The 15355-nt window shown below is 34.4% G+C and overlaps 2 protein-coding genes across 2 annotated transcripts; both read right to left on the minus strand.

Annotated features, from left to right (window-relative positions):
• Positions 1 to 1364: 1364 nt before the first annotated feature.
• LOC129795464 (cyclin-dependent kinase 12) lies at positions 1365 to 14063 on the minus strand. Its single transcript, XM_055836757.1, has 7 exons — positions 13733 to 14063; positions 12259 to 13364; positions 10306 to 10958; positions 8554 to 9231; positions 6612 to 7000; positions 6077 to 6550; positions 1365 to 3195 (listed from the first exon to the last, which is right to left on the minus strand). The coding sequence occupies exons 2-7, from the start codon at positions 13250 to 13252 to the stop codon at positions 3108 to 3110; spliced, it is 3276 nt and encodes a 1091-aa protein (XP_055692732.1). The 5' UTR covers positions 13253 to 13364; positions 13733 to 14063; the 3' UTR covers positions 1365 to 3107.
• Positions 14064 to 14483: 420 nt separating this feature from the next.
• LOC129795730 (dynein regulatory complex protein 8) lies at positions 14484 to 15351 on the minus strand. Its single transcript, XM_055837208.1, has 3 exons — positions 15258 to 15351; positions 15072 to 15185; positions 14484 to 14857 (listed from the first exon to the last, which is right to left on the minus strand). Exons 1-3 carry the CDS (start codon positions 15277 to 15279, stop codon positions 14514 to 14516), a joined length of 480 nt encoding a protein of 159 aa, XP_055693183.1. The 5' UTR covers positions 15280 to 15351; the 3' UTR covers positions 14484 to 14513.
• Positions 15352 to 15355: the final 4 nt, after the last annotated feature.

Here is a 15355-nt window from a genome sequence, read left to right on the forward strand (position 1 = left end):
CTCATTCTTATTAGAACTCGCAACAGAACCATATTCTCACATTTCAAAAATTTATTGAAATTAATCCAACACACAAAACATCATTTACACGATGACATTCAACCATCTCCCTCTAGCACATGATTTCCCCTTTAAATTGGCATGCTGTGAGGGAAAGAGATGAATAGCTTACGTACAACATACACATTATGTATTTTGTGTTAAGTACATTAAAAATAATCGACAAAGTTTATCAAACTCAGCAGAGCAGATGAAGTGTTATCAAGTGATAAGCACGTCTTTTTTATTGCACTCAAGTGAGATTATTTGTTTGTTTTTCACAATATAAACGATACACTAAATGCTATATATGCCCGCAGCCCCCCACCCCTCCTATATCCATCATAACGAAAAAAAATGAAAGGAGTTTATTCATTTTTCATTGTTGGAGATTTGAAATATTCAAAAACAATGTAAAAGTGATTAAAAAACTTTTCCATTTTCAACTAGATGAAAAAGTACTAAAAGTTCAAAAAGAACGATTTGTAACATAAATAAATTATTAAAACAGAAAATCACAAACCACACCCCTTTTGTAGACAATTCAGAATTGTTTTGTACACAAAGCAAATGCTTCAATGCTTTATTGGACTTATTTTATTGATTTTAATTGAGGGCCATATTCAGCGTAAAAGATAAAAAAATTTTGGTATTCACCATAAAAAAACTACTCTCCAAATTTTTATAAAGTCTCCAAAAACAAAAAATAAAATAGAATTGGTATTTGGAGTTCAAATAAAGAACTCATTTAGAATGATGCTATGAGTAGGCTCAAAATGAATGAACTCCTTTAGTATTGAAGACTGTTTAAAATTATTTTTTTATTCCCTAAAAATTCCCGAAATTCTCCTATCAACTTATCTGTGGCAGTTCCTCTACCTTTCTTCCTCAATTACTTTAGGCGATAGGGCTGAAAATATTTAAAAAGAGAAAAGTCTTCCACTTCAAAAACAAATGAGTCGTATACCTGGCGAAATAAAAGACGCTGCGAATGAGCTGAAAGAGGAAAACAACGCTACGTGAAAAGACTCGTTTTTTTTGTTATACTTTATCTTTGTTATATTAAAGACATTATATATATTTTTCTCTTCTTTTCTGTATTCTACAATTTGCTCAGTTTCATGTTATTTTCTCCATCATATACCTTTCAATTTTTTCTCTAATTCTTTTTTTTTTCTTCATAAAATTGAATCTCTCGGTTTCATTTTCTTTTTTGTTTTAATAATTCTAATATTTTTTTTCATTTATTATTTAATAATAATATTTTTTTTATTAATAAAAAAAGTATTCTGTACTTTAGATTCTGTTAGTTCTTTTCTTAGAAATTTTTTTTAAATCCCTCTTCGCTTTAATTTTGAGTGTTTTTTTGTGTCTTCGCAGACTCTTAAATCTGTCTTTTGCCAAAGTTAGTTTTTAATAATTTTCCAAACCACTTTAAAGAAAATTTATCACTGATACGCAATTAAAAAAAAAAAGAAAATAGCATTTTTGTGTTGAAAAATGGGAGACCCTTTAACGACTTTTTACTACTTCAATATTTTAATTGTTTACTGTTAAAGGAATTTCTTTTTTTTTATTAGTCGGTAAGTAAATAGGACCGGAAGGTTAGTAGTCTTCTTAACCCCTTTTCGAGAATTAGGGATTCTAAAAAGAACAAAATATTGAATTGCATTCAACGACCAAGAAATCTTTGAAATCTTGAAATTTCAGGACAAATTATACCTAAAATAGGAAGAACAATACAAAATCGTCACATTCGGTTTGCCTAAGTAAGTAAGAATTTGTAGTCGTCAAAGGGTTATGCTATTATTATTAAATTGGCGAAAATTTATTTATTTTTTTCTGCATAGGACCCCTCTTTCTGAGATATTTTCAAACTGTTTTAGTTCTTTTTTTTTCAGAATAATTTCTTTAAAAATAAAATAAAAACCGTCAAATATTATTTTTTTTTTGTAATTTGAAGTAATTTTAAAATAATATATTTATTTTTTTCAAATACTTCTTGTAAGTGTCTCAAACTAATATATTGCCAAAAGTTTCCTTTTCTATTTAATCAAAAATTATTCTGAAGGAAAAAATCTATAGGTACTAAACGTTTCTTCACATCATGAAAGGCATCTCCCCTTGCAAGGGTTCATTGACCTTTTTCACTGAAAGTTGCTTGAAAAATGATTTATAAATCAATACAAAAAATGTGCCCAAAAAAAAACATTCACAGAGCTGAAATTTCCCCCAATTTAATTTTCTTTGAGGATATTTAGAGAAGATAACTACGTATCCTAAATTATGTTCGTGTGATATAATTAAAAAAAAAATTTAACATTAATGCAGAAAATTGTAAAATATTCCTATTTAAAAAAAAACTGAATTATTTACCAATTAATGTACACCTTTTATTTTTTTCTCTCTCTCTCTTTCACACACTTTTATGTATTCCTCTATATAATTTGTTCTCTCATTGTCCATTTCACTTATATATATTTGGATATATAACAAAAAGGCCCAGAATTTACATGTTTTATATACTAATTTTTTTTCTTTACTCATTTACTCTATTCTCCCTTTTTTATTATTTATTTATTCCTTCATTTACTTAACACTATCACTACACTCGCGTCCTCCTGAATTTGTTGTTGTTCTTCTCTTTAACCCCTTTTTCTACGTTCTTCCTCCTCTCTTTCCTTAATTTTCTTCTTGTTTTTTTTTTTTAATTATTTATTTTCACTATTTCTTTTCGCCTATTATCACTCGCGCACTGTTGCACAAACACACCAACACACAAACTTAACCCATTCATGCAAAGTTTTTTTTTCCCCTCTTGTACCCCTTCCCGATGAAATTGTCTTTTTTCTTTGCTTCATTTTGAAAGAAAATAAATTAGTAAATTTTTTTTATTCTTTTGTCCTTTCCACTAAAAATGTTTTTCCCTTCACAACATAGAAAAATTCTTTTCTTATAGATTTTTCTTTTTCTTTTCTTTTGCACCACCATCACTTTCATTGCATTGGTTTTTTGAAATTTCGTAGAATTCACGAAAAATTTTGTGATGGGAGAGACGTGTGAGGACTTTATTGTTGTTCCCTCAGTTGTTTCCTCCGTTTTTTGCTCCACAACTCATGACAATCCTGCCAGGTGGGCAGCTGTGGTATTGGCATTCTAAGGAGAAAATTTAATTTGAGACAAACGAACAACAACCAAAACAAAGCGCAAGTACCATTTAAGCAACAACACCACAAATATCAAAAATGAAAAAGCAAAAAAAGAAGCGAAAGAACGTGATGTTTCAATTTTAGTAATTAACACTTTTTTTCAATTTCTTCTCCCTCCCTCCATCTCTCTAAAGAGCAATGATTTCTTCGTGTTAAGTAGAGAAAGAAAGCCTTGATTGCATCACAATTCTTTGTAAAAAGAACATTTTGGGTTTACTTAGAAAAATTATTATTCTTTTGTATTTACAAAGAAAATCATGCAAATTCTAACTAAATACTAAAGCTACAATAACTAAAAAATAATAATTCGAGGGCTGCATTGTAAAACCGGCTAAGTCGGTTCGGAGCTCATACCGACTTAGCCGGTTTTACAATGCAGCCCTCGAATTATTAGAGTTAGACCAAGCTTAAATATGGCAAAAAGATTTAAATGTTTACCCCTTGAAGGACTATTGGGTCATATAGATTGAAACAAAAATGAAACATTCTTATATTTCTCAAAATTCATATTAATTTAAATTGTTTTTACAGATAAAAACTACGTTAGATTGACATAGAAGAAACCAAAGCAGATATGATTGTGAAAAATGTTTTGTGGGAGTATCCAAAGAATAAATATCGTTTAAAAAAAAACGAATGTAATTAACCCTTTCTCATCCCAGTGAAACATAGACAGACTGAAACATATAGAACTTTGTATTAACATAATATTTATAATATGGATACTCTCAGGGGACATTTCTCATTCGAAACGTCATCCTTTTCTTCTTGTAAGTAGATTTAATGTATTTCTTCTTTTTTTTTTGGAAAGAAAATTTAAGTCTATTTTAATTCGAGAAAACATATAATGAACCTTATTCAGGGATCAAGAAATCCTTCAAAATCACATGAAATCTTGGAATTTTAGTATAAAATGTAATTTTATATTTTATTTTTTAATTGTCTCATAGCATCAAATATGTCTTGGCTTTAGAAATTTGTATGTACTAAATTTTTAGAACTGACAAAATTTTAAATTTCTTTTTACCAACACACAAAATACATCCAATTGTAAGAATTTTTATTAGAATTATCATTTTTTAATATTTTCATTTCATTGCGATTTTTTTAGCTGTGTTTTTTTTTTTTTGATATTTATGAAGACAAATTTGACAAATCTACAAATTTAGTACTTCATAGCCAAGACACATTTCCTAAAAATGTTAAGTGAGTTCAAATATTATTTAATGTTTAACAGAATGTTCTGGACCCCAAAAAATTAGTGATAATTCATTCAGAAAACCTCAATATAAAATTAATTAAAAACGAATAAAATATTCGCAATAGATTCTTTTTTTAAGAGATAGAAAGTTTTTGATTTGTCACCATGTTCTTCATTTCTAGGTCATGAGGACTTTAATTGTACCAACAATATTATTGTGAAATATCCCATACCGTATACTAAAATATTTTATTAGTGAGTGAAAAATGGGAAATAACGTTCAATCTAACCGACTAAACCACATAATTTATGTTAACAATGTTGAATGTTAAATTCCATGTAGGTACAGCAAAAATGTGTAAACTTTAATCAATGTTTTGAAGAACTTTATGGTACCAACATAAATGAACTTTTGCTCCCTTTTTGTGTACCAACCTACCTACCTACCTATTTTATTGATTTTGCGTGCAAATGAATGCAACATGCCCACCCACACAGAGGGTGGGATTAAAGCAACGATTAAAAAAAAAACAAATACAAGCATAATATAATTCCATATTGAAGGCAATTTAAACAGAAAAAAACTCTTCATTTCAGTAAATAATATTAATAATTATTGAGAAAATAAAATTTATGTAATTTGGAAAATATCCTTTATTGGATTTCTTAGGAAAAGGATTTATTTTGCAACTTTTTTGTGCTAAACAATCTTGCCAACTTAAAGAATTTGTATTCTTTCACTTCAACAGTATTTTGTACATTTGAATGAATAAAAAAAAATTATAAAATATTTTTATAAGAAATCAATGAATTCAAACAAACCCAAAAAAATTCAAAGCCTTTTTTTCACTGTTAGAAATATTTTAAATAGTTTTATAGAATTTAGTACGTAGATTCTTTTTAGTTACTACTTTTCTGTAAATAACAAAATTTATTTGTTAATTAAACACACACATACTACACAGAGAAATATATTAATCATCAAGATAAGGTAAAATAATAATAATGTTGAAGTTTTAGAGAAAAAAAATGAAGAACATTAAATAAAATTTTAAGGGATGTGGTTCAATTTGAAAAAAACGGAGAAAAAATGGGATGTTTACTTAAAAATATTTAGCAATTTTCATCCCACTTTCCTATTTTTATCGTGTTTTTTTTCTACTTTTTCTTATTTTTTTTATATTACATTTCATTAATTTTTTTTTCAAATCTAAGATTTCTAATAACTTCCCTTTACTTTGAATACATTCAAAAAATATTGATTTTTTTTAAATTCAGTGAAAAATAACGCCTAGAAAAATAATCAATCCGCTTATTTGAATTTTCAAACAAATTTTTGAATATTTTATGCTGAATATTTTAGCCAATAATCCCTAGAATTAAGTTTTCTCTTCCATAATCCCATTAACATCAACATTTTATTATTTAACCTTAACTTTTCCCCTGGAAAGGATTATTTAATTTCTATTTTATCTACAAGAAAATTATTTTTAAAAGTTTTTATGTTTAGTTTAGCAAGAAAAATCTCTTTATAAAAAAAAGCAAATTTACATGCAAAAGCAATGAAAACAAACTAACAAACAAACACAAAACATTTAGAAAAAAAAGAAATAGAAAATCAACTCACTGTTCGGGATTGCAATTCTTCAGCCAATTTGATTTGAGTGCATCCTCAGCTGTTATCCTCTTATCCGGATCCAGCTCGAGCATTCGATCGAGTAAATCCAATGCTGTACCGGGCATAAAGATAAATTCCTCACGGAGACGCCTTCGGTGTTGCTTCTTTGGTTTGAGCGTATGAAATAGGGGTAGATTGATAATTGTTGGCCAAACAGCTGGTGTTGGGGTGCCACAGAGGCGTGATATGAGGTCCAATTGGACTGCTTCGACATTTGCTTGAAAGAGCGGCTTCTTGAGGAATAATTCCCCAAGGATACACCCACAACTCCACACATCAATCGACGGGCCGTACCTCTCTTCACCGAGAAGTAATTCCGGTGGACGATACCACAACGTAATCACCTTATTCGTGTACGGACGTTGTCGATCTTCCGCATTGTAAAGTCGTGCCAAGCCAAAATCGGCCAATTTTACTTCACCCCTAAGAAAAAATTATTATTAGCCCCCCATTGAGAAAATAAAAAACTTCCATCAATACTCACTTATTATTCATGAGAATATTGGAACATTTAATGTCACGATGAAGGAAATTCTTCTTGTGACAATAGTTCAAACCATCAAGCAATTGTCGCATAATACTCGCATTATTCTCTTCGGTGAATTCAACCATTCCCGATTCGAGGAGCCCCATCAAATCGTGATCCATATATTCAAATACTAAATAAAATGATCCCTTATCCTTCCTAAATTCTAAGGCATCCTGCTTATCTGTCACAACTTCGCGCAAATTTACAATATTCTTGTGATTTAGCTGTCGAAGAATTTTTATTTCACGCACCGCCGTTATGGGGAAACCCTCCTTTTCATTCTCCAAGCGCACTTTCTTCAAGGCAACCATCTCATTTGTATGATTATCACGTGCCTTGTACACCTTTTTTTTGCCATCATCGGGGGAGGAGAAGAAATATTAAAATAAAAAGAAATAAATTATTCATTAAAAATTTATATTTAAAAAATAAAACATTTTATTTTGAAAAATATTGAGAGACTTTGCAAGATATTGGCAAAGGAGTTTATTCGCTTTCATTATGGGGAATATCCCTCATTCAGGGTAAGAATAATTTATAGGGATTTATGAGTAATGTTTCAGTTAACCCTTTCGCGTCTATTGTGAAACATAAAAACATTGAAACATGCCCTCTTTTAGCACGATATTTATTTTATAAATGCTCTCAGAGGACATTTTTCAGGCAAAACGCCTTTTCGAATTTTTTCTACGTGAATTTCATGTATTTCTTACTAGGAAAATTAATTGCATTCGTAAAAAAAATTGGGAAAATAATATGTTTCATGTTTGGGTCAATGTATGACCCAAAAAACGCAAAAGGATTAATCAAGAAAGAATAATAAATCAACTTTCCATTATTAGATCAGCTGAGTAGTCACAGTAAAGATTTGTACAAAAATGCACTTAATGACGTCATTAATGCGATTTTCGTCTCTTCCAATACATTAACGTTTTTTTTTATTGTAAATAAAAATTTTGGGTTCTCTAAAAAAAAGAGTATTTTAGAAAAGCTTTAAAAATTTATTTAAATAATTAATCGGAAATGATTTTTTGTTAATTTTGTTAAACTTGGTTTTCCGGTGTTGGCCACATTTAAAGACTTATTATTAAAGAGGAAGAAAATCACATTCCGCCATCTTGTAATTTTCCTCAAAACACAAAGGTAGGTTTTTCTCAGGATCTACTGGATGGATTTTGATGGGGTAAAAAGCAAAAGAAAGAGGAAGGATTAGCGAAGAATGTACCGGAACAGATTTTTGAATTTCGACTCAGAAGCTGAGAAAAGTAGACAAATATTCTTTATTGACTTTTCTTAGCTTCTGAGTCGAAATTCGAAAATTAGTTCCGGTACATTCTCCGCTAATTCTTCCTCTTCCATTTGCTTTTTACCCCATCAAAATCCATTCAGTAGATCCTGAGAAAAAACCTACCTTTGTGTTTTAAAATTTTCTATTTCTTCATTTCGAAATTAGTTGAAAAGTTTTAAATCGTCGCCAAAATACAGCCAATGACGTCACTGTTGTGTGGCTGTTGTTGTGACTGTTGTGTTGAAAGACATAAAAAAACAGAACAGTGACGTCATTGTTTGCATTTTTGCAAAGATTTTTTCTCGGCTTTTTACCTATTCAATTTTAGTTTATTTTTTCATTTTCTTTTTTAATTTTTTTTTTACAAAATTTATAATGTCTCAATTATTCCCCCAAGTGAGGAATTTTGACATGCAGAAAAGAATAAACTCCTTTTCCTCCAACATTTTTTATTAAAAGAATTTATTTTTGATAATAAAAACAAGCTCTCTAGACAACTCTATGTTGCCAAAAAAACCCATAAAGGACCTTTTAAATCTCTTTCATTTTCATTTAAAAATTTAAAAAAAAATGATAAAAAAAAGAAATAAACAAATAAATTCAACTCACCTGCCCATAAGTCCCTTCACCAATTTGTGCAATAACTTCAAAGACATCAACACTCCTTTCGCCCCAGTCGCGATTTGTGAGATTTGTACGTGATGCACGACGATTGAGTATTTTGGGGCGCTTCCGACGTGCCAAACCCTTCCTGTCACCGTCTAAACGTCCCTGCCGATTGCGCGGTGGTGTCTGATCATCATCACCACTGAGATCATCCACACCACCAACAATTGGGGGCATTGGTAGTGTCAACACACCACCCTTCTTGCCCCCACCTCCTGCGGGTTTTGTCGCCTTTGTCGACGATCCTTTGGGCGGGAATGGCGGAAGTGGCGGTGGTGTAATATTTCTCGGTGGACTCGGTGTCTTTGTATCAATCAACTCGGACATGTTCATCCCCGGGGGCATTGGCAACTTTGTGAGACTCTTGGATTTGGCAAAATTCGGCGTATACATTTGTTTCCCTTTTGCTTCACTATTCGCCGCATGAAGCTGTGACTTATTATTCACAGAACCCCGCATTGCTACACCCCCATCGGCCACAGGATGCTGCTGCTGCTGCTTGTGCCCATCAATTGGAAGCGCATCAGTTCTCGTGGCATGATGATGATCCACCGAATCAGTCATCATTGATGCATTTGTAGATGATACATTTGGAATTGGAATGTCCACAATATCCATATTCTGCAATAACAACAAAAACAAGAGAAAATTGAAGCAATTTGATTGACTTTTTAGACGATTTTTAAAATAAATTCTCCACAATATTCGTTGTAAATATAAATTGAAGCTGATAAAGGAGATTATTCATTTTGGAGCGGAGCTGTGCCGTTCAAACCATTATTCAAAAACAAACGGAAAAGAAATAAAATCTTATGTAGAAGGAAATAATAAAATCATTCAAATTAGAATAGAATTTTTATTTCAATTTAAAAAAAATGGGAAAGATTTGTTTAAAAAAAAAATCGCCCATCATTTTATCTATTTTTTTTTGTATCCGCTGTAAAGCCTATGCATCTAAGCTTCAATCGTTTTTGTCTGGTTAACGTCTTCGTGAGGAGCATTTTTTTTTGACATTTGAGGGAGGATTTTTCGCGCCAACATAACCTCAAAGCAATTTTTTGTGTGATTCAAATCAATGCCAGATAACTATTAAAAACTTTTTTTCTAACGTTTAATGTTTTCTTTTACGTTTGATTTTTTTTGATTATTTTTTTCAACATCGTTTGAGCTATGCATTTCACTTTATCTGTTTGGGAAATATGATATTTTGAGCTTTTTCTAAACCCTTAAGTGACTTTATTAACCCCGCCCTCCTCTAATTGAAATTCCCTACACATGACGATTTAAAAACTCCAAATGGCCACGGTGTCGACAAAAATCCTCCAAGTGTTAATAGTTGATGCAATTTTTTAACGGGTGACGTTCCGTTTTGACGTTTCTTTTCAATCTTTTGACATTTCTTTTTTTTGACATTTCATCCTTCTTTTAAATGTTTTTTTTCCCCTTTTTATTTAACGCCCAATGTTTTTTATTACGTTTGAAAATTTACTTTATTTTTAATGTAAATTAAAAACTTATGTATAACTTAAGGGGAGTGTTTGGTTAAAAAAATTGAATAACCTCCTTTAAAACTTAAAATATCTTCTTTTTTTTTTAAATATTTTTATAAATTTCCTGTTAAATTATATCCAAAGAACTCTCTTTAAAATATTCTAAGAAGATAAGAAAAAATAAAGAGAAAATCTTTCAACTCACCACGTGTTGATTGTTGTCTCTGACCCCATTTGACGTGATTTCTGCTGCCTGAGAATCCCCACTTGTTCCTGCGCCATCATCATCTTTCTTCCCCAGAATCTTCTGGAGTTCCTTCTCGCGCTTATGCTTGTCCTTGACGAGTTCCGCAAAGAGGCTCGTATCGCTTATCTTGTCCTTTATGTCAATCTTCCTCACTGACACTGGTGGTGTCTTTGAGCGACTCTCCCGTGGCGGAGTCCGGGGGGCCCTTCGTGGTGATGCAGCACGGAAAGTGCGTGGACTGCGACTCTTTGAGTGCCGTGACCTCATTGGGGGTGATCCCGGGGGGCTGTAGGGGCGTTTTCGTATCCTCGACGTGGATCTGTGGCGATGCGATGGGGATAGGCTACCACCCCCACCTAGAGGGGATCTACGTGGGGATCGTCGTGGGGTACGACGGGGCGATCGCCTGGGGGAACGTCGGGGGGTTCGTCTACGTGAATCTCTCCTTCTGTCCCCCCAATCTCTCTCCTTCCGGGCCGATGAAGATGATCTCGTCCTGTTGCGCGCATCACTACGATCGTGAGATCTCTCCCGGTGCCCTGCCACGGAGAGACGGGATCTCTTTGACGATGGTGATGAATACATTGAATGCCCGTGATGATGGTGATCATCTGCAGTGAGGAACAAGAAAAAGTCAATCATAACGCGTCCAGTTATTAGAGTTGGTATACCACAACGCCGATGGGTCGGTCTATGCGTTGTAATTTAATTTGTGAGCAGAATTAGTAGGCAAAGTCGATTTTTTGTAAAATTTAGCAATTTGACAGATTAAAATGCTTATATCTTAAGTTCTATTAGACCTACAGAAATTTCTTGACTAGTTCTGGAAAGGTATTGAAATAAACTATAAATTGACATAAATTTTAATATTTTTCAAGGTCATTTCCAGAACACAAAATGGCGGTTTTTTGTTTTACGAAAACAGTTTTTGGCATTTTTTGTCCTCAAGGAATAATTTTAGAGGTTTCTGATGTTCTAGAAAGTTATAGAGAATTGCAAAACCTTTAATTTGATACTAAGATGAGCAAAATCGGTCAAGCCGTTCAGGAGATATGGTTTTTAGAACTTTTCAAATTCAAGAATTTTTCAAATGGCTATATCTTCTAAACGGCGACATAGAATTTCTTCATTTTCGCATTGGTGAAAGATATTAAGTCAGGCTACAACATATCAAAATTTAAAGAAAATCTATAACAGATGTTCGGAGATATTGCCTCTAGGCAATTTTTGTTTTTGTTTTTAGCGCCTCTTGCGGATATTTTTGAAACTTTAAATGTTCCAAGAGGTTGTAGGGCTTCTCAATACCTTTGATTTGATACCAAGATGGTCAAAATCGGTCAGGCCGTTTTCGAGATATATCGAAAAAACACTTTTTGCTTTAGGCCGCCATATTTGCTAAACGGCTTGACCGATTTTCAAGTATGAATTGTTGATGAAAACGTCTCACTGAGCTCTGCAACATACTAAAATTTGAGACCTCTAGCTGTAAGGGAAGTGGTTGACAGTATTTCAAAATGGCGGACGGCGGCCATCTTGGATTTTAAAAATGCCAAAAAATGAAATTTTCCACCACCATTTTCGTAATGTGGGAAGTCTAAAACGTGCTCATACCAAGTTTGAGCCCGATCTGTGGTGGTTGGTTTTTCCAACGATTACAATACTTGCTGTTAGCCACGATTGTGGTATACCAACTAATATTACTCAAAGGGTTGCCATTGACACCCGCAGAAACACCTGTCTTTAGCACACTAAACAACTAAATAAATTCTATTCTATTTATTACCAAAGCGATGAAACTTCTTGAGAAATCTTCGAAACATTTATTTTTTGGAATAATTTTTAAAGAAAAAACAAAACAAAATCTCAGCTAGCTATGACTTTGGGGGAAATTTTTGTAAAACTTTTGCTTACTTGGAGATCGAATATCCTCATGGCTGTTTGACTTCCGGTGCGTGTGGTGGTGCAGATGATTCGATGGGAGTACCTCACCCTCGGGGCTGTGGTACTTTCGCGCCTGTAGTGGTGGCGTATGGGGGGACGCAATGGGGGCATCATTGCGCTTCCGGAGACTCTCGGGATGCCGTTCAGAGTAGCCGCCGCCACTTTGGGGTGATTCAGGGCGCAATGGGGGCGTCGTGGGGGAAATGGGGCTCGCTTCGCGTACAAGTGGTGGCGTATGCGGCTGCCGCACGTGCTGCTCTTCCTCCTCCTCGCCATCCTGCTTCAGCGGTGGCGTGAGACTATCCACATCCAACACTGAATCATTCTCCGAGATACTCTCAACGCTACTCATAGATTTATGCCGAATGCGCTTTTTCCTCTTCTTCGCCTTCTTATTCTTCTTGTGCTTCTTCTCCTTCTTCGAGCGCTTCCGCGGACGTTCTTCATCCTCAAATTCCGCCGCAAGTGTGGGTGAGGAGACAACCTGCTGAATTTTGCTTGTATGCCCATAGCTGTCGGGTGAGCGCTTTGATGGACGCGACAGTGATGATGTGGACGATGACCCAATTGGGGATCCAATAATGACGCGTCGTGTTGTCTCCGGCAGGTGACTCAGGGCGGGTTTTATCACCACTCCCAGCTTGTACGGGGATGAGGACACAAAGGTGCTGCGAACTTCGTGTTCCGGACGCTTGGATCCCACAGGGTGGGACTGTGAGAACCCATAGCCACCCCCACCACCCCCATCGGATTCATCTGATTGAATTTCACCCGCTTCTGGGGCGGAGAAATCCTCAGAACTCACATCTGAATACTCAACGATGCGCGAAACATTCGCCTGCGACGCATTTGGGCTGTTCCCATTCTTATCTTCCGGCGTCTCATCACGCCGACGCTTCTTTGATTTCTTCCCGCTCTTCTTTGACTTTTTCCGGTGATGCCTTCCCTCGCGTTCTCTATCCATCTCCACCAATTCTTCCGGTGAGAGTTTCCAAGGATATTTTGGCGGTGATAAGCACTATAGATGCTACGGAACTCGGGTACTATCTACCAGATTTCAGGAACACCATGAGTTTCTTGAAAAAATAATAAAAAAAATACATTTTCTTCATTTTTCTGTCTAAATATCAATGCAAGAAATTATCCGGGAATCATTTCCGGACATGCAAAAGTAGGGTTATGTCAAACAGCTAATGGAATTTTTGGATGAAAAACCCCCAAAAAATACCCTTTTCACGAAAATTTTTCCACAAAATCTCACCACCGGAAGTCCCTCAGTGCCCCCACATGTACAAAACACTGAGATTAGTGGAGAAAATTGAGGATTTTCCACGGAAAAGTGCGTCATTTGGTGGAACCCTAATTTTTTATGTACTGATGGCATGTCAAAATGATGAAAAATTCCAATGAAAATGCCCATGGAAGCACAAGAAAAGCAACTCACCCATTTTCCGTAGCACATTCACGTACACTTTAATGAAAATATCGTGAAAATTTACATTTTTCACACACTAAACTCGGTCTTTTAGGTCAAAAAATTTTTCCATGGAGTTTTAAGTTCAAACTTGTTTTGATTCCTTTTGAGCTTTTCTCAAACTATTTCTCAATTTTTCAGTTCATTCGTCACGTTTTAATTGAATTTCCCATCCAGGGGGGCTTTAGACATTTATTTTAGGGTGATTTTTCTTTACGCAATTTCCCATTTAATCATTTTTGATTGCATCGCGAGGTCTCAGAAAAAAATGGACAGAAGCTTGCGAAAATCACCACCATTTTGAGTGGAAGAGTGATGGCGCTGCTAATCAATAAAGAGCAGCATTCTTTTCGTATGTCTTAGCCATCTTAGTGATCTGCAGAGCCATGATATAGTTTCCTTTTTTATCCAATAGATGGCAATATGGGGTGAGCTTTTCTCACAAACTTGAATCATTCTTTAGTGAATTCTCCAAAGAAACCCGTAGGACGATTCCTTTGTTGTCGTGAAGAATTTCCAGATTTAAAATGCCGGAAAATTGAAGAATTTATGAAAAATCAAGAAAATAAATAAAAGAATCTGCTAGAAAGGCAAGAACGCCTAGAAATAGTCAAGAGAAGCCACTTTTAAGCTGCTAGAGACAATGTCAGCCATCTTTTTTGCGCCGCCATTGTTTCTTAAGATCCTTAACTCAATAAAAAGGTTCCCGTTAACAGCCGGAAGAGTAAATCTCATTTTATGACTCAAAACTCTATTCAACCATCAACTGATTGATATACAACTCATAGGGAATTCGGTTGGTCTGCGAATCCACAGCAATGGCCATCATTTCATCCAACTCATCCTGACTGAAGGGTTCACCTTCCTCCATCATGAGTTTACTGATGTAGTCACGCTGAATGAAGCCCTTCCCGTCGGAATCGAGAATCTGAAATGCCTTGAGTAGCTTCTCCGGGGCTGCGGGCTCCATTTTACGCTCCAGCAGCAACTGATGGACGTGTGGAAGGAACTTGGCCAGGTGTACTGTTCCATTGGAATCTTCAAATTCCGTTGCTGAGATTATTTCATTGATCTCATTCTCCGATGGTACGCAGCCTGCAAAGAAAGTTTATGAATGAGTTTAACAATGAGGGCGCTGATAGCAATTAAGGAGAGAATCTTGAGAAAGAAGTGTGGTTATATGGATCATATATGACGCTCCCACGGACGCCATCTTGCTTTTTAGTAAGATCATCAAACAAATCTAATTTTACAGAGAACTAAATCGAATTTGTTTAGTCTGAAAGATCTTTTCAGCTAATTAACTCACCTAAAAATCGCAGAATTGTTCCAATTTCCCTCACATCAACCACTTTACTGCCATGATGGTCAAATATGAGGAATGCATCGGCAATTTTTCTCTCCAGATCATTTGTAATGTTAACTACGCAAGAGATAAAATTGGGAAAATCATTTTTGGGAAAATTTTGTGATAAAAAAATCAAAAATATCTTACCCGGAATATCAACTTCTTCCATTTTTTTTTACCACGCAGAGAGACTTTTATTGACAAAACATTCAACAAAAAGTATCAAAGAAATGAGAAAATTTGAT

This window comes from Lutzomyia longipalpis, chromosome 4 (genome assembly GCF_024334085.1).
Source record: "Lutzomyia longipalpis isolate SR_M1_2022 chromosome 4, ASM2433408v1".
Classification (NCBI taxonomy): domain Eukaryota; kingdom Metazoa; phylum Arthropoda; class Insecta; order Diptera; family Psychodidae; genus Lutzomyia; species Lutzomyia longipalpis.